This window comes from Lissotriton vulgaris, unplaced genomic scaffold, assembly GCF_964263255.1.
Source record: "Lissotriton vulgaris unplaced genomic scaffold, aLisVul1.2 SCAFFOLD_1725, whole genome shotgun sequence".
In the NCBI taxonomy this organism is placed as follows: domain Eukaryota; kingdom Metazoa; phylum Chordata; class Amphibia; order Caudata; family Salamandridae; genus Lissotriton; species Lissotriton vulgaris.
Genome location: NW_028247730.1, coordinates 29982 through 52197, shown reverse-complemented (window position 1 = coordinate 52197; position 22216 = coordinate 29982). Strand labels below are relative to the sequence as shown.

Here is a 22216-nt window from a genome sequence, read left to right as displayed (position 1 = left end):
CTTTGAATAATTGATGTTATGTTCCAATTCCTTAACCTACTCGTGCGCAGCGTAGGCCGAGGGCAGTAGTCCGCGTAGGCCCACAGACACATGTGGTTGTTCATGCTATGCACAGACCTGGTGGCACCATATCGAAGGGAGTGTTGTGACATGCACTCTGCCTTAAGTAAAATTCACTGCCATGGTGTAACCAAGACTCACTTCCAAATGTGTGACCTACTTGACCATGGTGTAGGCCAGAGGAGGCAGTAGAATACGTCAACGAGAAAGGAGTAAAGCTGCCCTGTTTCATGTAGGCCGTAATGGTCTGAGAAGGCTGCCAAGGTCGCAAGAAGGGTCCACTGACATCAGAGGCTCTGCCAGGCCAGGCCTGACTACCTCTGGGGCAGTTCCTTCACAAGGGGTAGGGTCAGTTCCCTGAGGAGGCTGACCTTCACCTAATGTCTGGGGGAGGGAGACTTTTCTTCCTCCCCAATGCTCTCTGTCTGTGTGGAGTGATCCATAGTTTCAGGCTTCACTACATAAAATCTGTTTGGGTTTGGGCTGTGACCATCACAGCCCTACTGTCTTTTTCAGGAAGGCCTATCATTTTGGAATGGGCCTGCTGGTCTACCTCAGCCCAGGCTGAGATCTCTAGATCATTGCCCAGTAAACAATCTACAGGCAAGTTTGTAGACACTGCCACTCTCTTTGGGCCGGTGACACCTCCCCAGCTGAGATTTATTACTGCCATGGCATGATCTGACCTGACTCCATCAATAGTGGTCACCTGGCATGAAAACCCAGGTAAAAGCTTTTCAGAGGGGACTAGTCTCTCAGTCACCATGGCGATGCTAGCCCCTGTGTCCCCATAGGCCACAGCTGTCTGACCATTGATGTGGGGCTCCTGTCTGTACCTGGCCATGGTATTTGGGCAAGCGGTGAAGTTGGCAAACCCCATGCCACAATCACAGACAAGAGTTACTGTAGTAGGGGACCTCATTAGGCCAGAGTCCACCTGACTTCCCCAAGTAAACCCAGCCAAATTATTGGGGGCACTCCCACCACCTGGGGGATTACTACTAGTAGTAACAGGAGGTGTTGGTGTATTACTTAAAGGTATGTTTTCCTTATTGCTGGCTTTTGGGCAACTGCTCTCAGTGTTCCAATGGCCAGGTACCTTACACACATGGCAATAAGGTTTCTTAACAGTAGAGGAAGAAGTTTGGGACCCACCCCCTTCAGAGGATTTTTGGGGCCCTGTTGTGGACTTATCTTTGGATGTATCCCCACCTGTCTCTTGTGGTTTGGTAGAATATTTCTTCTGGTCACCAACACCCTGTGTTTTAGGTCTCACTCTGGTTCTGACCCATTTGTCTGCCTTCTTACCCAATTCTTAAGGAGAGATCAGTCCACTGGGTGCTGATGTAGAAGCTGGTTTTGACAATTATTAAGGATCTGCTCCCTCATAATCAAATTATACAATCCTGCATAGTCATGTACTTTGCTGCCCAGTAACCAACCCTCCAGAGACTTAGTAGCACAGTCTACAAAATCAGACCAGTCCTGGGTCTGTGTCTTCTGGGTGTGTCTGAACAGCAACCTATACTGTTCAGTGGTTAGGCCAAACCCATCTATTAGAGCACTCTTCAGGACTGCATAATTGTCAGCATCCTCATCACTAACTGTGAGGAGCTTGTGTCTACTTTTAGCTGAAAAGGAGAGCCATAAGATTGCTGCCCACTGACTCTGGGGTACCGGCTGTACTTTGCAGGCCCTCTCCAAAGCAGTTATCCACTTGTGGAAGTCATCCTCACTCTTGTAGGGAGGGACAATCTTACTTAGGTTTCTATGGTCCTGAGACATTTCCCTATCTCTAGGTATTATGCTGCCACCAGTGGGCTCTAGCCCACATAATTTCCTCTCTCTTTTAAGAGCCAGGGTCTCTTTAGCAAGGGTAATTTTCTGCCTCTTGATTCTGAGCTTAGATTCCTTCATCCTAGCATTATGCTCTCTTCTCTGAGGGGAGGTCATCCTCCTCAGAGCTGAGGCATTGGACCCTACTGATGAGGTAGACGTGTTAGACCCATTAGACAGGGATCTTCTTCTTCTATTCCCATCATTAGGCCTATGTGGGGGAATGAGGGGCCTACTTGAGCCCTCTCTATCTCCTGGTAGTCCTAAGTTGCCCAGGTTGGGGTTCACTACTTCATCCTGGTCAGCATCTACCTCATCATCAGAGGGCACTGGGTTCTCACCAGTGTGGTCCTCTTCTGCTGAGGGATGGCCCCCCTCTGCACTACCTTGGTTACCTGGGTCTGATGCATTCTCTGTATCATAAGCCACTAGGATTTTTACCAGGTGATTAAAGGTTGGACTCTGTCCTTTTCGCAGACTTCCGACTGAACACAGACTTCTCAATTCTTGAAAAGTAAATGTGTCATATTTAAAAGGCAACCTTGGGCTGTCTTCTTGCAGAGGCTCACTAAGCCCTGCTACCAATGACATTTTGTAGTTAGGTGTGGTGTGTCCACCTACCTACACTATTTGTTTCCTACTAGAACCTCTCTAGGAGTTGTAGTCAGGGTGTGCTAGGCCCTTACCACTTACAACTGCTAAGTTCAGTAGAACTTAAGGATTATAAGAACTTGATTTATATGTAACTACAGGTACCTTAATGTGATCTTTTAAATGATATTTCAAGATTATATGGTAAAACAATTGCAAGCTCTTATCCCATCCGCTGCCACCAATGTGAGAAGTTAGCCTGGCATATGATGTCCACTAGATCTGAAAGAGACACGTTAGTGATAGATTCCTTACCTTAGAATATCCCCAGGAGTCAGACTGGATCCGGAAATTTTTGCGTAGCAATACCCCTGCGCGTCGGTAGGCGTCGTCTGCAGCTCCGCGTCCGTCATCGGCGTCGTTAGCGCCGAAATGACGTCGTCAGAGTACTTAGATGCCGCCCATGCGCTCTGACGTCAGTTCTTCTTTTTTCCGCGACAGCTAGCGCAGATCCGGAGAAGCTCTACCCCTAGTCATTTTTTTGACTAAACTTTTGATCTTTTTGATCATTCTTTTTCTTCGAGTCTTCGACTCTATCGGTGCCGATAAGGATGCCCGGGTTCAAATCCTGCTCGAAGTATGACCGACTGATGTCGGTTACGGACCCCCATCGCCGCTTCCTGAAGTGCTTAGGCCTCGATCACGACGACCGCACCTGCTCCGACTGCCGGGCCCTGACATTGAAGGCTAGGCGGGAGCTCCGGCAGTCGGCCCCGCGCCGCACCAAGTCCCGGTCCCTGTCCCATGGGAGGTCGAGGGACAGGTTGCGGGGTCGGAGTCACCGCAGCTCCAGGAGTGGACACCGGTCGTCGGGATCCAAGTCCTCAGGTAAGAGGCATGAGAGGTCGGAGAGATGTCATCGTTCCTCCGACCCACCCCAACGCTCGCACAATGCGGCCAGGGGCTCGGGCGACACCGCCCACGCGGCTCCGCCTGCCCCACACCTTCGGGTCCCTGGGCACGGCGCGACGCCGGAGGAGATCGAGCGGTACCTCATGGCCATGAGGTCCCTCCCTCCTCAGTCGGGTTCAGTGGCGCCTCCGGGCCCAACGGTCCCGACTGGAGGTCCTAGCGGGTTGGGTGCTTCGGCCCGACGCCGTCGGGTGCTTCGGCCCCAGCGCCACCGGTGACTTCGGTCCTGGCGCCGCAGGACCTCACTGGATCCGGTTCCGGATCCAGGTCGTCGCCGGTCGACCTCACGACCTCACCAGTGCCGGCCCCACGGGTGTCGCCCCGGCACCCACTGTGGACACCGTCCCCAATGTTTCCTGCGGTCCGACTCTGGTGCCGGAACGGCGCTGCTGGGCGCCGATTCAGTCGGCCTTTGGAGATTTTTATCTCCATGAGGAGGCCCTGTCTACTAATCCTGTTTTACAGGACACAGGTGACGAGGAAGATTGGGAGGGGTCTGAGGACCCTCTGGCACGGGAGTGCCAGTCTCAACAGGACTGGACATACATGCTTGGGGAGGCCAGTGGTATTGACACATCGCCAGACACTGGATTTGTCTCCCCTCCGACTGTGGCTTCGGAGGAGGGGTCTACATATAGCGTAGTGTTGACGAAGGCAGCCAAGGCCTTAAACCTTGAGCTCTCCGTCGCGGCCGTGAGGACTAACCTTCTCACTGAGGTCCTCAAACCGCAGTCAAGCTCCAGTGAGCCAATACTGCCGTTCAATGAGGCCTTGTGTGACGTTCTTGTGGGCACTTGGTCCAAGCCCGCCACAGGTCTGCCTGTGGATAGGAACGTGGCGAAACGCTACCGCCCGGCCCCGGGTGACCCATGCTTTTTGTCCACCCACCCTACCCCCGAGAGCCTGGTCATCCAGGCCTCCAATTCCCAGACCGCATTCCCGTCGGCCCCGCCCGACAGGGAATCCAAGAGATACGAACAGTTCGGGAAGAAGGTGTTCTCGTCTGTGAGCTTAGGGTTGCGGTCTGTTAATACCACCTGTCTCTACACCCACACTCTGTGGGACGCGGTTGCGGACGTGCTGCCACAATGTCCGGAGGAGGTCGGGGCTAAAGTCGCCCAAACCCTTGCGGAGGGACGAGATGCAGCGCCTTATTCCATCAGGTGTGGGCTGGATACAACGGGCTCACTAGGCAGGGTGATGGCAACGTCGGTGGCGGTTCGCCGCCACGCCTGGTTGAGGTTCGGCAACTTCTCGGCCGATGTCCAGTCCACAATCCTGGACATGCCGTTCGATGACCGTCGCCTCTTCGGCGACGAGGCAGACCATGCGCTGGAACGTTTTAAGGACTCCAGGGCTACGGCCAAGTCCTTGGGCCTCTCGGCCCCACGCCAGCAAACGGGTGCCTTTCGCTCCTTTCGTGGCCACCGGAAGGGGCACCCCCACACGTGCTGCCAGCCACGTGCCGCAAAATGTTCAACAGCGCGGTGGCGGCCTTGGAAACTGCCGTGGCGTGGTCGGGGACAACGGCGAGGCCAGTCCACACCTCCCTCCACAGCACCCACCTCAAAATCTTCCTAGTCCGAGTTTTCAGGCCCATGTGATGTCTGTGGGAGGCAGGGTTCGCCATCACCTCTCCCACTGGTGCACTATCACATCGGACAGGTGGGTGCTACAGATCGTCCAAAGGGGCTACTCCCTCCCCTTCGAGGCAACCCCTCCATCCATGCCACCGCAATGCCACCGCGTGTCGGGGGATCACTTGCTACTTCTGCAAGAGGAAGTCATGGCCCTCTCGGCCAAGGGGGCCATCAAGTGCATTCCTGGGCCAGAAGTAGGGTGTGGATGTTACTCCCACTACTTTCTGGTACCCAAGAAGGGCAAAGGGAGCCTACGTCCTATCTTGGACCTGCGGAACGTCAACGGCTACCTCCGGAAGGAGAAGTTCAAGATGCTGACTTTGGCTCAGGTCCTAGCTGCCCTGGACCCAGAAGACAGGCTGGTAGCGTTGGACTTGCAGGACGCTTATTTCCACATCCCCGTCCTGCCGGCCCACCGGCGTTACCTGCGGTTCACGGTAGGCCAAGAGCACTTTCAGTTTACCGTGCTCCCCTTCGGCCTTACCAGCGCCCCACAGGTGTTCACGAAGGTGATGGCTGTGGTCGCAGCTCATCTGCGCAGGTTAGGGGTATCAGTCTTCCCCTACCTAGACGACTGGTTGTTAAAGGCGGGCTCGCCCCAGACAGTCGTCAGCCACCATGCAGCAGCCAGATTAGTATTAAAACTACCATGGAAATCTTCAGCGTCGGCCGCTTTGAAGACCCTTCAATGGCTACCTCTGCATAAGAGGATACTATTTAAAATCCTGATCATCGCCTTTTGTGCATTTAATAGCACAGGCCCAAAGTATCTCATTAGGCGTTACCCCCACTACAACCCTTCTAGGATGCTACGATCCTCAGGCAATAATCTGATATAATTAGCCAAATTTAATTACGAAACCAAGGGTGGTAAGACCCTAACTTTCCTGTCCTCCAAAGCCTGGAATGCAATGCCCAAGAACCTCATATTCCTGACTCAGGAAAACCAGTTTAGGAAGCAACTAAAAACCTGGATTTTCAACCTTCCAGATGATTATGTCATGGCTGCGATCTAATTCTGTATTGGTAATTGTTTGCACACTCTCTAGTTAGCCCCAGGATGCTCCTTTAGGAGCGATAGTTGCGCTCTATAAATATACAATACAAATACAATACAAATACCTCCAGACTACGGCCGACCTCCTGCATTTGCTGGGGTTCTCCATCAATGTGCCGAAGTCGCACATGTGTCCCTCTCAGAAGCTCCTCTTCATTGGAGCGGTTCTTGACTTGGCGCAGTTTTGGGTTTACCCTCCCGAACAGTGGGTTCGGGATATACAGGCTCTGATTCCCATCTTTCAGCCTTTATCCCGAGTCGGCCAGGTTGACGCTGCGGCTTCTGGGGCTGATGGCCTCCTGCATCCTTCTGGTGCATAACGCCCGGTGGCGGATGCGGGCTCTGCAGTGGGACCTGAAGTTTCAGTGGGCCCAGCATCAGGGCAAGATTTCCGACCATGTCTTGATCTCGGAGGGCACTGCGAGACAACTGCAGTGGTGGCTCACGGACCGCGATTGGGTCAGTGGCAGTCCCTCTCCCTACCCCACCCGGAGCACGTGGTTGTGACGGACACATCCCTCCAGGGATGGGGAGGCCACATGGGAGAGGCAGAGTCCCGGCTCCACATCAACCTTTTGGAGCTGCGGGCGATTCGTCTAGCACTGAAGGCATTCCTCCCCTCTGTCCAGGGGAGTGAGGTGCAGGTGTTCACGGACAACACCACCGCCATGTGGTACTGCAACAAACAAGGCGGGGTGGGGTCGTGGACCCTATGCCAGGAGGCTCTGCGCCTCTGGCAGTGGCTGGAACGTCAGGGCGTGACCCTGGTGGTTCAACACCTGGCAGGCTCTCTGAATGCCAGGGTGGACAAACTCAGCCGTCGGTGCATGATGGATCACGAATGGCGTCTGAACTCAGACGTGGCGCAAGGCCTCTTTCAGCAATGGGGAGAGCTTTGGTTAGATCTATTCGCAACAGAAGAGAACGTGCGATGTCATATGTTCTGCGCGTTGGCATTTCCAAGGCGGCACTCGCTCGGAGACGCTTTTTGTCGCGAGTGGAGTTGCGGTCTATTGTACGCCTTTCCGCCTATACCACTTCTGCCCAGAGTGCTGAAGAAGATCAGGTGCGACCGGGCCCAGGTTATCCTTGTGGCTCCAGACTGGGCACGAAGATACTGGTATACCGAGCTACTCAGCATGTCAGTCGATCCACCGATTCGTCTGCCTCTTCGGGAGGACCTTCTATCGCAGCAGCAGGGGACGGTCCTGCACCCGAACCTGTTCAGTCTCCACCTACAAGCTTGGAGATTGAGCGGCGGCAGTTGAGGCCATTTGACTTGCCTCCCGAAGTCTGTGATATCATTCTGGCAGCCAGGCGTCCCTCCACAAAGTCGGTATACGCCTGCAGGTGGAACAGATTTGTGGCATGGTGCACAGCAAAGGCTGTGGACCATCTCTCTGCACCCCTTTCTGAAGTTCTACTCTTCCTTCTTTCCCTTGCCCAGCAGGGCTCTGCTCTGGGCACTCTTAAAGGGTACCGTTCTGCTCTTTCCGCCTTCTTACGGCTACCTGATCAGCCTTCCTTATTCAAGTCCCCCATTGTAAATAGATTTCTGAAGGCATCACACACATGTTCCCTCCTGTTCCCTTCGTGATGCCCAGTGGGACTTGAATCTTGTACTCACTTATCTAATGTGTGCTCCCTTTGAGCCGCTCCATAACTGTCCTCTCCATCTTCTTACCCTGAAGACTGCTTTCCTGGTTGCCATCACCTCTGCCCGGAGAGTGAGTGAGCTCCAGGCTCTTTCTTCTACTCCACCTTTCCTCTCTGTTCATCCGGACAAGGTGGTGTTGCGTACACGACCTTCCTTTCTGCCCAAGGTTGTCACAGCCTTCCACATCAGGCATTCCATTACTTTGCCCACCTTCTTTCCGCCTCAGCATCCCTCGAAGAGGAAGAGAGGCTCCACCGTCTGGACCCAAAACGTGCGCTCTCTTATTCCCTAGATCGCACACGCCAGTTCCGGGTGGATGACCAACTCTTTGTTGGTTACGTGGGCGCGAAATAGGGAAAGGCGGTACACAAGAGGACCATTTCGCGGTGGATCATCTGTGTATTCAGGCATGTCACTCCATGGCCAAAAAGGAGCCCCCTGCTGGATTACGGGCTCATTCCCCTCGAGCCACGGCAACAACAACTGCCTTGGGCCGAGTAGTCCCCTTACAGGACATTTGCCAGGCAGCTACGTGTGCCTCGCTGCACACGTCCGCAAGACACTACTGCCTGGACAGTCAAGTCCAGAGGGATGGCTTCTTTGGCCGTTCCGTCCTCCAGGACTTTCTGGTGTGATATTGGTTCGCAGACCCACCACCGGGGTTGGTATTGCTGGGGTATCTATTCTAAGGGAAGGAATCTATCACTAACGTGTCTCTTTCAGATGCACAAGTTACTACTTGTGTAACGATATATCTGTAAGAGACATTAGTTAGTGATAGATTCCTTACCCACCCACCCATCCTACCCGTTCTGCGAACCGATATCTAGGGTTAAGGTCATCCCCTTTCAGGGCCCTAGTTTCATGGTACCAGTGTTGGTTCTATCATAGCTCTGCTTATCTGGTGCAGAAAAGCTGTGTTTCAGAACTGACGTCAGCAGGCATGGGCGGCGTCTAAGTACTCCGATGACGTCATTCGGGCGCTAATGACGCCGATGACGGACGTGGAGCCGCAGACGACGCCTACCGACGCGCAGGGGTATTGCTACGCAAACATTTCCGGATCCAGTCTGATGCCTGGGGATATTCTAAGGTATGGAATCTATCACTAACTAATGTCTCTTACAGATATATTGTTACACAAGTAGTAACTTGTGCTTCTAGTGGGCACCTTGCACCAGTCTAATTTGACCCTTATTGATGGTGGTTGTAAAGTCAACCTTATAGACAAGCTATCCTAGTGGTAGCATGGACCAGCAGTCATAGGCTAAGACTTCAGTGAGCAAGCTGTTTCACCAACTGTAATCCCTTGAATACAAAATGAAAGGACACCATACCAGGTATATATCAAATATATATGTATTTAATCTAAACACAACCCCTCCGCACTCTTTATGAGGTTAGATGTCAAAGTACAATACAAGATTCTCAATCAGCATACATTACATTGGACAATATACAGTAATGCCCTAGGGGCCTCACGAACCATATACTAAAATGGTGGTATAAGAGCCAAGACTGAAATGGAAAGTAGGCCTAGGGCCTATGGAATCGCTGGGATTACACTAATAAACCAAAGGTTAGGAAGTAGGAGGCCCACGGGAGACGCGTGCGATGTCTAAACATGGCCACGAGTTACCATTGACTTATAATAGAGAATGAAGAAGTTACAAAGTTACTGTTTAAGGACACTTCCGGATGGACTACGGAAAACCCCAATAGACTACGACACTTCGACAGTCAAGACCCACGGGAGCCACTGAGTACTTGTGTTACCTCACCCAGGGAATCTGGGTGCATAGGTGCCTTTTCGTGTCGGGATTTGTTATTGTTTTTTATGGAGACCTGTAAAGAAGTGCTGCAGGCGACCAGAGAAGAAGTGTCCGGGTGGATCTTTCTGTCAGAGAGGATATGCAAAAGGAAATTGGTAAACTAGAAGATTGGCGTATAATTGAGAAGGTTGAAGGTACGGAATGGTGGCCCCAATTATAGTAGCACGCAAACCTAATGGGGATTTGCGTCTCTGCATTAATTTGAGACAGTTAAACAAATGTGTGGTGGTTGATAGATACCCGTTCTCGAACATAAATGAGATATGAGTTCTACTGGGTGGAGCAAATATTTTCAGCACAATCAATCTTAGTTTGGCTTATCATCAAATAGAGTTGGAGGAGTCATGTAGAGACTGTACATTTGTTATAACTTCTTTTGGCACTTTAAGGGTTATAAAAATACCTTTTGGCTTAGTGTCAACCTCGTCAGTTTTCCAGAGAGTGATGGAAAATGCTCTTCATGGCCTCACGGGTATATGCATTTACCAGGATGATGTATTTGTTTTTGGAGATGATGTAGCTCACCATGATTATCGTTTAAAGTTAGTTTTGGAAAAGTTGTGTGATCATAACATGATTATCAATACAGAAAAATGTAAATTTAGAACAAACTCTATAAATTATTTGGGACACAACATTACTGGTGAAGGGGTAAACCTAAGGCTGACTTAATTAACTAGGGGAAGAAAGTCGAAGAACTTTCTCAGGGATTTGATTATGCCGAAGCATTTGCCGGCTACGGTCGTGGCATGATGGTCAAATGAAAGATCAGAGTCAAAAAGAACTCCGAGGTTTCTTGCAGTAGTGACGGTCTGGGGGGGGGCAGCAGAGTTGTCAGGCCACCAAAGGGCAGGACAGAAAGAGGCATTCTTTCCGATAGTGAGGATCTCTGTTTTATTTGAGTTGCAGCGGAGGTGGTTTGAGTCCATCCATTTGAATACAGCAGTTAGGCAGTGTTTGAGATTGAGCTCTGCCTTGTTGGAATTGTCGTCTAGTGGGATGATCAACTGAGTATCATCGGCATATGAGGTGACAGTTATGCCAAATGATTCTATCAGGGTGAGAAGAGGGATGAGGTAAATGTTAAATAGGAGGGGGCTTAGGATGGACCCCTGGGGGACTCCGGAAGCGACCGTTTTCTCATTGGATTGAAAAGGGCCCAGGGTGACAGTTTGGGACCTATCGCTGAGAAAAGATCTGATCCATGATAGGGCTGAGTCAGAGATGCCAATGTCCATTAATCTGTTGATCAGGATGGAATGGGATATGGTGTCGAAAGCTGCCGTGAGGTCAAGAAGGATCAGAATGGCCTTCTTCCTTTGGTCTTGCAGTGTTTTAATGGTGTCGGTCTGTTCAATTAAGGCAGTTTCGGTTGAATGTTTAGGCCGGAACCCGGATTGCTGGGGATGGAGTATATTGTGGTTTTCCAGAAAGGATTTAAGCTCTTTATGGACTAGCTGTTCTGTTATTTTACCTAGAGCGGGAAGAAGGGTGATAGGGCGGAGATTGGTCAAGTCCACTGGGGATTTATTAGCTTTTTTCATAAGTGGTTTGACAACACCTTTTTTCCATAAGCGAGGAACAGATCCAGAACTGAGAGACAGGTTGATAAGATCATTGACAATAGGGTTAATCTCATCAATGATTAGATGAAGAATCTTAGGAAGGCAGGGGTCGGAGGGGGAGCCGGATTTGCAGGAAAGAATCGCTTCTCTGGTTTGGGCCAGAGTGACCGGGGTGAAGTTTTTAAGCCTGTCAGCAGTCAAGCCGGGTTGATCGGGATGCGGAAGTTTGTGAGTGGTAAGGGGAGGGGGGAAGATTTTTTGAATGGAGATAATTTTTTCGTCGAAGTATTCAGAGATCTTGTCGCATAGCTCTTGGGATGGGGGATTTCAGGTTGGAGAGCTTTGGGATTGGTGAAGGTCTTTACTATTGCAAATAAAGTTTTTTGCTTTTGGGTGGCTTCTTTAATGGCCTTGACGTAGAACGCTCTCTTGGCCGATTTGATGGCGGAGAGATAGTTTTTCCTCTGAAGTATGTAGGCGCTGCGGTTGTCATTGTCGTAGGTTCGACGCCATTTACGTTCCGCTTTCCTGCAGAGTAGATGTGCGGAGGCTAAATCAGGTGTGAACCAGGGAGCTTTGTTTTTAGTTTTCTTCAGGATTCTATCATGATGATTAGTGGGGCTCCGTTTTGCAATTTCTTGTGAGAGCCAGTTTTGGAAGCGGTCTGCATCTCTATCGATGTTTCCGGATAGAGAGGGGGAGTTGGTTTGGGAGATGGGATTAAGAGAGAGATTTTCCTGGACAGTTTTCCAGTTGGTAGAATGACCATGATGAGGATTGCATTTATTGATGGTAGGAGGGCGGCAACTGGAGATGTGGAATGGGATCAGGCAATGATCAGTCCATATCTGGGGTAGGGGGGGCAGGGTGGTGAGAGAAGGAAAATTGGAGCAAATACCATCTAGGGTGTGACCAAGTGAATGGGTAGGCAACGTGACACTTTGTTTTAGATTGAAAATTTCAAGTATCTGAAGAAAATTTCTTGTTTGAAAGTCGGCGGAGGCCTCAAGGTGCAAATTAAAATCTCCTAGGAGGGTAAAGGGTGGGTAACGAAGTAGGAAGTGTCCCAGAGCGTCATTGAGGGAGTCGAGACATTTAGAGGCATTACCGGGTGGACGGTAAATCAGACCACCTGAGAGGGAAAGGGATTGGCTGAGTTTGATGGAAAAGCCCATTACCTCTGTGTCGATGAGGGGGTCAAGGCAGAAGGTGTGACAATTAAAGATGTTCTTCAGAATAATTGCAACACCTCCTCCTCTACCCTTCAGTCTGTCCTGTCTGTAGAAGTAGTAATCCTGGGGGAGGGCTACGGCTATGTCAGGGTTACTGTCCTCTGTGAGCCAAGTTTCGGTGATCATGAGGCAGTCAAGGTCATGGTCTATGATGAGATCATGAATGTCTTGACTATGTTTGCACATAGACCGGGCATTTATGAGGCCACCTTTGAAGAATGGTCGTTGGTACTTGGGGGGGATTGGCTGGTCGTGAGCGAAGGTAAGTAACCAGCGACATTTAGTGCAGCTGGCAGAACCGACTACCTTTGACAGGTCGAGCTTGCAGGAGCAGCGGGGAATGCCTCGGAGTCGGAGGAGGTCGTTGGGTGCATACCTGATACTAGGGGGGATTAGGGCATGGTTTCCTGCACCTGGCGCGGTCTTGGCGCGGACGGGCGCAGACGGGCTTGCCTTAGGCGCGCAAACGGCGCTCCCGCTGCGCTCGTCCCCTGTGCGTCCTATGCAAGCACATTTGTAGGAAAAGGGAAGGGGCGTGGCCTCAAAAGGGGGCGGAGTCAGCGCGCACGCCAGTGGTGATGGCGGCTGCTAGCAAAGAGCTAGGAAGGGCGCGACCAGCTACTAATCAGCTTTGCGCAAAGGTAAATGCGAGCGCTAAGTTTGTGCTTTCCCACCTGAGCCAATTCTAATTCATTTTCTGGAAAGCACTGTTAGAACTTACTCTTAGGTTATACACAAAACTCTATATATGTATATAGTGTGATTATATTGTTGTATTTTTAGTAGTGGCTCTATTGTATATAATTGTGGATATATGTTATGTTCTATGAGCTGTCCACCGACTTGACTTTGTCTAATGTGACTTTGTAGTAATAGCCCAAGCTATGCGTCATCTCCATGTCATTTTGGAGTGATTTGTGTGAAACTATTATGCTGCGTATATGTATATATCAATAAACATTATTATTTTTTGTGATGTCTTTTTGCATTTTTGTCTTTATGTGCCAAGTTATTCTGTGTCCTTATGTGATTGTTTCAGCCCTGATGAAGTTCCTTCTGCACAAGGAACAAAACGCATTGGCTGAGTGCCCGTTTTAACACATGTTAATAAAGAAGATTGATGGACTAAATGTGTTCTCCGGACTACTTTTCTGGTGCACCTTCCATTCCAAAGTATCTTTTTGTCTCAGTGGCGCTCAATGATGGTGAGTGCCGGAAGTAGATGCACAGGACACTTATTCAAAAATCAGGGATTTAAATGCTGAACCTGTGGTCAGTCGTGTGCCCTTTTTCTTGGAACCTATTGCATTACAAATGCTTGTTTTGGAGAGCTGGTGGTTCTGGGCAGCGCAGGCGCAAACTTGGACCTCATTCAGAAGAACACCTGAAGAGAGGTGAGCCTCGGAGTTAGACAGCGGGTCTCCCCCGCCCCAATTCCACTCCCATTGAAAACGTCAAATGGTAAGCAGCTGTTTCATGCTCTGCAGCAGGAAAGTGGCAGCAAAGTTGGTTTCAGAAGTGACTTCTGGCTGGAGCAGAAAACAAAGACAAACCATACAGGAATTGAGCCTGGCAGGGCTAAGGCGTCCCTTGAAAATGTGTTGAGTCTGCAGATGAGAAAACTTGACAATTAACAAAACAAGCACCGCAGGAACTTATATAGAGAGTTAAAATATCTGCTCCATTTGTGTGCAGTGCGGCTTTCCACTCTGAGCTTACACCATGACTATGGCTTGCATTGCTTCTGTTTCTCTTCTGATGCCCAGGCTAGTCTGTCGCGCATGAGGGGCGCTTGTCTGTGTTTTGGGAGAATCTGGTGTACCTGCTGCCACTGTTGGGTGTGTGTGGGAAGTTGCACTATTTCTGGGTACAATACATGTGTTCTGCATGTGAGGCAAGTTTGTACTGTTTTTGCGCGTCCTGTACATATCCTGACTAAGCAAATCTTGGACTAATACTGGCTGAATTGAAATACAACTGTATAAGCAAGTGAAGCTTGCACTGCTGCTGTCTATGCTCCACCTCGTCGGTGTGTGCGAGAAGGCCTGCAATGCTGTCGCTTATGCACTGCTAGCTGCATTTGTTTGAGAGAAGATTGTATTTATCTTGCCCTTGCAGAATCCGTTTTGTGGTGCAAGCTTTCTCCATGGCTCTGTAGGTTGCACTTGTGTCTGTGTGTGGGTGAAGTTTGTACTCCTGGTGTCTTTGTCATACCCGGGATGTTAGACAGGAAAATGGATGCAGCTGCTTCTCAGGCTATGTCTGTTTTGTATAAGGGTGACTATTGCTGTACCTAATTTGTATGTGTGAAGAAAGAGTGCACTGTTGAATCCCCTCTTCGTGTGTGAGGGAAGTTTTTACTGTTGTGCTTGTTATCTAAGTGCATACATGTGTGTGCGATGAAGCTTGGACTAATGTCTGTGTTGTTTCTCTTCGTTGCACAAAGGAACTTGCACTGCTTCTAGCCTGTTTTTTTGTCTTTTGTTTGAGAACATCTTACTCTTTTCATCTCTATGCAGCTGTCATCCTCTGTGACTGTAGTGCTTCGATGCCTGCCTTTGTTCTGTGTGTCAGAGAATCTAATGCTGCAATTGCCCATTCTTCACCTCTTAAGGGAGAACAGTCATTACAACGCAGGGATTACCTCGCACTACCATTACAACGTGGGGATTACAACGAAAGTCGTTATGATGTGTATATGTATATATCAATGTACATTATTATTTTTTCTGATGTATTTTTGCATTTTTGTCTTTATGTGCCAATTTATTCTGTGTTCTTATGTGATTGTTTCAGCCCTGATGAAGTTCCTTCTGCACAGGAATGAAACGTGTTGGGTGAATGCCCGTTTTAACACATGTTAATAAAGAAGATTGATGGACTAAATTTGTTCTCACGACTACTTTTCTGGTGCACCTTCCACTCCAAAGTATCTTTTTGTCTCAGTGGCGCTCAATGACGGTGAGTGCCGGAAGTAGATGCACAGGACACTTATTCAAAAATCAGGGATTAAAGTGCTGAACCTGTGGTCAGCCGTTGTGTGCCCTTTTTCTTGGAACCTATTGCATTACAAATGCTTGTTTTGGAGAGCTGGTGGTTCTGGGCAGCGCAGGCGCAAACTTGGACCTCATTCAGAAGAACATCTGAAGAGAGGTGAGCCTGGGAGTTAAACAGCGGGTCTCCCCCGCCCCAATTCCACTCCCATGGAAAACATCAAGTGGTAAGCAGCTGTTGCATGCGCTGCAGCAGGAAAGTGGCGTCCATGCGCTGCGGCCGCGCCGAAGGTGCGCCAAAGGTAAGCCCGTCTACGCCCGTCTGCGCCTGGCCCGCGCCCAGCGTCATTCCCCCTGGTCCTCGTAATGCCAACCCCTCCCGCATTACTTACGATGCCACCACCCTCCTAGCCCTTAACCCCGGCCGTTCCCCCAACTGCGTCCAAGCCGCTCCTGGACACACCCATGGACCCTTCTCCTGCAACTCCTGCAAGTTCGACGGCACCAAGAACAACTCCTCATCTACGAACACACAACAGATATCCGACCCCAACCACCTACAATGCATCCTGCTCAACACCCGCTCGGTCCACAGGCACGCAATTGACCTCTGGAATCTACTAGACACCATCTCTCCGGACGTCGCCTTCCTAACAGAAACATGGATGAACGCAGCATCAGCCCCAGACATCACCATTGCCATTCCGGAAGACTATAAGATCATTCCCAAGGACCGTACAGGCCACACAGGAGGAGGCATCGCTATCGTCCATAAAAAATCCCTCCGTATCTCAACCAGCTCAGACGTCAATCTCGCCAACTCTGAACATCTTCACTTCCAGATCCACATCGACCCCAAGACCACACTCAGAGGCACCCTCCTTTACAGGCCACCAGGACCCCGCGCACAATTTAGTGAAGACATCACGGACTTCATCACTCCACACGCGCTCCCCTCCAAGGACTACATCCTTCTGGGAGACCTCAACTTTCACCTTGAAAAGAACAACGACCGCAACACCACCACCCTTCTAGACAACCTCGCCAACCTAGGACTTAAACAACTTGTCACTACCCCCACCCACATCGCAGGTCACACACTCGACCCTATCTTCACCTCCAGCAAACATGTCTCCTTCAGCCACACCACAGCTCTCCTTTGGACTGACCACAGCTGCGTTCACTTTACCTACAACAAGCCCACATCCAACAACCACCCCCAACCCACTCTGCAAAGAAACTGGAACAAAATCACCATCGACCAGATCTCCTCATCGCTTCTTCTAAACCCCCCAGCCCACTCCTCAAACCCCGACCAAGCAGCCACCAACCTCACCCAATGGTTATCCAACAGCGCTGACATCCTAGCACCACTGAAAAAACGACAATTCAAACTAGGCAGCAAGAAGGCCTCCTGGTTCAACGATGATCTTAAGAAATCCAAGAAACGCTGTCGCTCTCTTGAGAAGGCCTGGAAAAAAGACCCAACCACCAGCACCAAGGACGCCTTCAAAAACGCCACCCGCATACACCACCAACTGATCCGGAATGCCAAGAAAGCCGCTTTCAAGAACCGACTAGATAACAACGCCCACAACAGCAAGGAACTATTCAACATCATCAAGGAATTTACCAACCCCTCAGCCAACTCCAACAACATCACCCCCTCTCAAGCCCTCTGCGACTCCCTAGCCTCATTCTTCCACAACAAAATTGCAGACATCCACAACAGCTTTGACAACCGACCCGAAGACCAACCCACCCAACCCCCTGCAGGACCCCCACCCCCCCTGAACATCCTCAATGACTGGACGCCAATCTCCACTGAGGACACCATCCGTCTGATGAACTCTATCCACTCAGGATCCCCCACAGACCCATGCCCTCACCACATCTTCAACAAAGCAGACTCCATTATAGCACCGCACCTCCGAGACATCATCAACTGCTCCCTCAACTCCGCAACCTTCCCGGAAAGCTGGAAACACGCAGAACTCAGCGCCCTCCTGAAGAAACCCACTGCTGACCCCACAAAACTCAAAAACTACCGCCCTATCTCACTCCTTCCATTCCCGGCCAAAGTCATCGAGAAAGCGGTCAACAACCAGCTCGCCGCATTCCTCGAAACCAACAAATCCCTCGACTCCTCACAATCCGGCTTCCGAGCCAAGCACAGCACTGAAACCGCCCTCATAGCAGCAACAGACGACATTCGAACTCTACTGGACAATGGAGACACAGTCGCCCTCATCCTCCTCGACCTCTCCGCAGCCTTCGACACGGTCTGTCATAGCACCCTTTTACAACGCCTCAGAAACGTCGGAATCCAAGGAAAAGCACTGGAATGGATCACCTCGTTCCTCACCGGAAGAACTCAGAGAGTCCGCCTCCCACTATTCAAGTCTGAGGCCACTGAAGTCATCTGCAGCGTACCACAAGGTTCTTCACTCAGCCCCACCCTCTTCAACGTATACATGAGCCCCCTCGCGGTCATCGCACGCCAACACAACCTCAACATCATCTCCTACGCCGATGACACTCAACTGATCCTATCTCTCACCAGAGACCCTAACACTGCCAAAACCAACCTGCATGAAGGAATGAAAGAAGTAGCTGACTGGATGAAGCACAGCCGTCTGAAACTGAACTCAGACAAAACAGAAGTCCTCATCCTAGGCACTTCCCCCTCCGCCTGGGATGACTCTTGGTGGCCAGAGGCCCTTGGAAAAGCACCCATCCCGACGGACCACGCACGGAACCTAGGCGTCATCCTGGATTCCTCACTCTCGATGAACAGACAAGTCAACGCCGTTTCTTCATCTTGCTTCAACATTCTTCGCATGCTCAAAAAAACATTTCGTTGGATCCCCACCGAATCTAGAAAAACGGTCACCCACGCTCTGGTCACTAGCCGACTGGACTACGGAAACACCCTCTACGCCGGTACCACCGCAAAACTCCAGAAAAAACTCCAACGCATCCAGAACGCTTCAGCCAGGCTCATATTAGACATCCCGCGTAAAGAACACATCTCTGGTCACCTGAAAAACCTCCACTGGCTCCCCGTCAATAAGAGAATTACTTTCTGGCTCCTAACCCACGCACACGAAGCACTCTACGAAATCGGACCCGAATGCCTCAACACACGACTGTCCTTCTACACCCCCTCCCGCCAGCTACAATCCTCCAACCAAGCCCTTGCCACTGTACCTCGCATCAACAAAACCACCATGGGAGGTAGATCCTTCTCCTACCTGGCAGCTAAAACCTGGAACTCACTTCCCACTCACCTTCGCCTTACTCAGAACCACCTAGCATTCAGAAAGCAACTTAAAACGTGGATATTTGACAAGTAATTTCCCACCCTTCTTCAAGCGCCTTGAGACCCTCTGGGTATGTAGCGCGCTATATAAATTTATTGACTTGACTTGACTTGAAAGTTGGTTTCAAAAGTGACTTCTGGCTGGAGGAGAAAACAAAGTCAAGCCATAGAGGAATTGAGCCCGGCAGGGCTAATGCTTCCCTTGAAAATGTGTTGAGTCTGCAGATGAGAAAACTTGACCATTAAAAAAACACGCACCGCAGGAACTTATATACAGAGTTAAAATATCTGCTCCATTTGTGTGCAGTGCGGCTTTCCATTCTGAGCTTACCCCATGACTATTGCTTGCATTGCTTCTGTTTCTCTTCTGATGCCCAGGCTAGTCTGTCGCGCATGAGGGACGCTTGTCTGTGTTTTGGGAGATTCTGGTGTACCTGCTGCCACTGTTGGGTGTGTGTGGGAAGTTGCACTATTTCTGGGTACAATACATGTGTTCTGCATGTGAGGCAAGTTTGTACTGTTTTTGCGCGTGCTGTACATATCCTGACTAAGCGAATCTTGGACTAATGCTGGCTGAATTGAAATACACCTGTATAAGCAAGTGAAGCTTGCACTGCTGCTGTCTTTGCTCCACCTCATTGGTGTGTGAGAGAAGGCCTGCACTGCTGTCGCTAACACACTGCTAGCTGCATTTGTTTGAGAGAAGATTGTATTTATCTTGCCCTTGCAGAATCCGTTTTGTGGTGCAAGCTTTCTCCATGGCTCTGTAGGTCGCACTTGTGTCTGTGTGTGGGTGAAGTTTGTACTCCTGGTGTCTTTGTCATACCCGGGATGTTAGACAGGAAAATGGATGCAGCTGCTTCTCAGGCTATGTCTGTTTTGTATAAGGGTGACTATTGCTGTACCTAATTTGTATGTGTGAAGGAAGAGTGCACTGTTGAATCCCCTCTTCGTGTGTGAGGGAAGTTTTTACTGTTGTGCTTGTTATCTAAGTGCATACATGTGTGTGTGATGAAGCTTGGACTAATGTCTGTGTTGTTTCTCTTCGTTGCACAAAGGAACTTGCACTGCTTCTAGCCTGTTTTTTTGTCTTTTGTTTGAGAACATCTTACTCTTTTCATCTCTATGCAGCTGTCATCCTCTGTGACTGTAGTGCTTCGATGCTTGCCTTTGTTCTGTGTGTCAGAGAATCTAATGCTGCAATTGCCCATTCTGCACCTCTTAAGGGAGAACAGTCATTACAACGTGGGGATTACCCCGCACTACCATTACAACGCGGGGATTACAACGAAAGTCGTTACAACGACTTTCGCTGGAGGGCGCTGTTGGATAGGGAATAGTTTAATTTTCTATCCAACACCTTCCCTACTGTCTACGTGGGCTGGAGTTGGAATAGAAAATTAAACTATTCCCCTATCCAGCGCCCTCCAGTGAAAGTCGTTGTAACGACTTTCGTTGTAATCCCCGCGCTGTAATGGCATGCGGGGTAAAAGCCCGCATTGTAATGACATACAACCCACTTAAGTGCGTGCAAGGGAGGTCTGCACTGCTGCTTCGTGTGTGTGTGTGTGCGTGTGTGCATGTGTAGGCAAAGTGTGTGTGTATGTGTGAATGTGTGTGTATGTATAAACATATGAGTGAGTAAAAGTGAAGGTCAATGGGCATCTGAAGCCACTTCCGCTACCCCAGGCATTTTGGTGAATTGACATCCATAGCCTCCCTCTACATTCTGCTTCTTGTAAAAGATCCTGAATCATATTGTGGGCTCTGACCTACATTCTGCAGTCTTTTCTTTTCTAGATAGCTCACTAGATAGCGTTGTGCTTTACAAATGAACATACATGCGACGTGCATACAAACACGATATTTTCACAGATAAAACTTCATCAAATTTCTTTTTAAATGGCAAATATAAAAATATAATTGTTCAATACCTGAAAATGACTCTGCTTGGCCAAGGGAATATCCGTAAGATACACAATATTCAACTCCATATACGTATATTCCAAATGTCTCCGACTGATGGGAAATGTCATGTTGCCCACCGATTTTTCCTAAATTCGCTTCCCAACCTGTGAAGCCTTCCAGGTGCTGCATGGTTGGTGCATAATCACTTAGTGGTCTGTAGTCGAGAAGAAAATCGGATGACGAGGAGGATGAGCGAGACACAATAAATAGGGAGTTGTTAAAAAAGGCATTGGTAACAAACTTGTAGTATCTCCTAGGAAAGTTGCTGGGTGGAACGGTTGCTATGAAAGGATCGAATGGTGATACTAATGGACTGCTGCCCCCCTGGAAGAGATATCCGACCATGATTGGCTCGGTCGCATCCACAAGCATCCCTGTTTGTAAGTCCACGCTGACCTGAGAGCCAGGCTGAAGGCTGTACTGTAGGGTGGTGTTTTCAGTGTGAAGAGTGACTGTGGTGTTTGGTCTTGCAGCAATGAAAATAATACTGTCTCTCACTTCTTTAGTCATCAGCGGGAATACAACAAATTGTTGCCCCCAACTTTGCACAGGATATAGCTGTTCGATTAGAGTGTCACAGCCGCTAGGCTGGAAAAAGTAACATTTACTACCACTGAAAATAACCACAGGTGTTGAAGAAACAACTCTGGTGCCAGTCAGGTCATTAGCGTCATTGAGCAGAATGACCTCCTGTGGAGCCAGGGTGATGGAGACCATCTGTTTGTCTTCATATCTGGTTCCATCAACGAGTAAGGAGCCGGACACTGTAATGTTGACTTGAGTCTCAACATCTTCTCCATTGCCAATAGCAAAATAGTTTCCATACCCACTTACGGCTGTGAAAATGAAGTACTCTGTGCCCAAGTCTTGTTTGGAGAGGCAGGTGAAGGCATCAGCAGAGTACACATATGTGTTAAATGCAATGACTGAAATATCTGCATCTGAGCTCACCGTCACTAGCTTCCTTGATCTTTCACCCTCAGTGAGCATGTAGTCTGAAGGTAGGACCACCTCGGCTGTGCTGTTCTTTGCCAAGAACACAGTCTGATTGTAGGGTGGAGAGGGGACTGTGACCTGCACCATGCATGGCTCATCATAACTGCTCAGCTGTAGTGCGAGGGTGGTTGAAGTATCCAAATTTTCAGTGAAGGCTACAATAAAACTTCTTCCTATATAGCCAGAAAGAATGCAAGGGAACAAAAAACATTTTTGTTTAATGTGAGACCTTTCATTATGTATTATTTGTTTCTGGACAAAAAGGTGCATAATGATAACAAAAAACATAAATGTAAGTAGATACAAGTGTTCCACTTTTCGTGTGTCCTGAGGTCTATTAGCCCTACTTTCGCTCTATTTTATTTTTATTTATTATTTTATAGCATTTATAAGGCGCGCAGCTACCCACAAAGGGTTTCCCGGCGCCGAAACAGCAAAGACACAGGGCACAACTGGAGAGAGAGCAGATCCGAAGGCAAATTATTTATCAAACAA

General features: G+C 49.5%; 1 protein-coding gene across 1 annotated transcript in view; it reads right to left on the bottom strand.

Moving 5' to 3' along the window:
• LOC147665061 (IgGFc-binding protein-like) overlaps positions 1-21890 on the bottom strand; it is a 58612-nt gene extending 36722 nt beyond the window's left edge. Inside the window, exon 1 of the mRNA XM_086949782.1 lies at positions 20692-21890. Within this exon, the coding sequence (XP_086805908.1) occupies positions 20692-21808 (1117 nt within the window). The 5' untranslated portion in view covers positions 21809-21890. The remainder of the gene's footprint in view (positions 1-20691) is intronic.
• Positions 21891-22216: the final 326 nt, after the last annotated feature.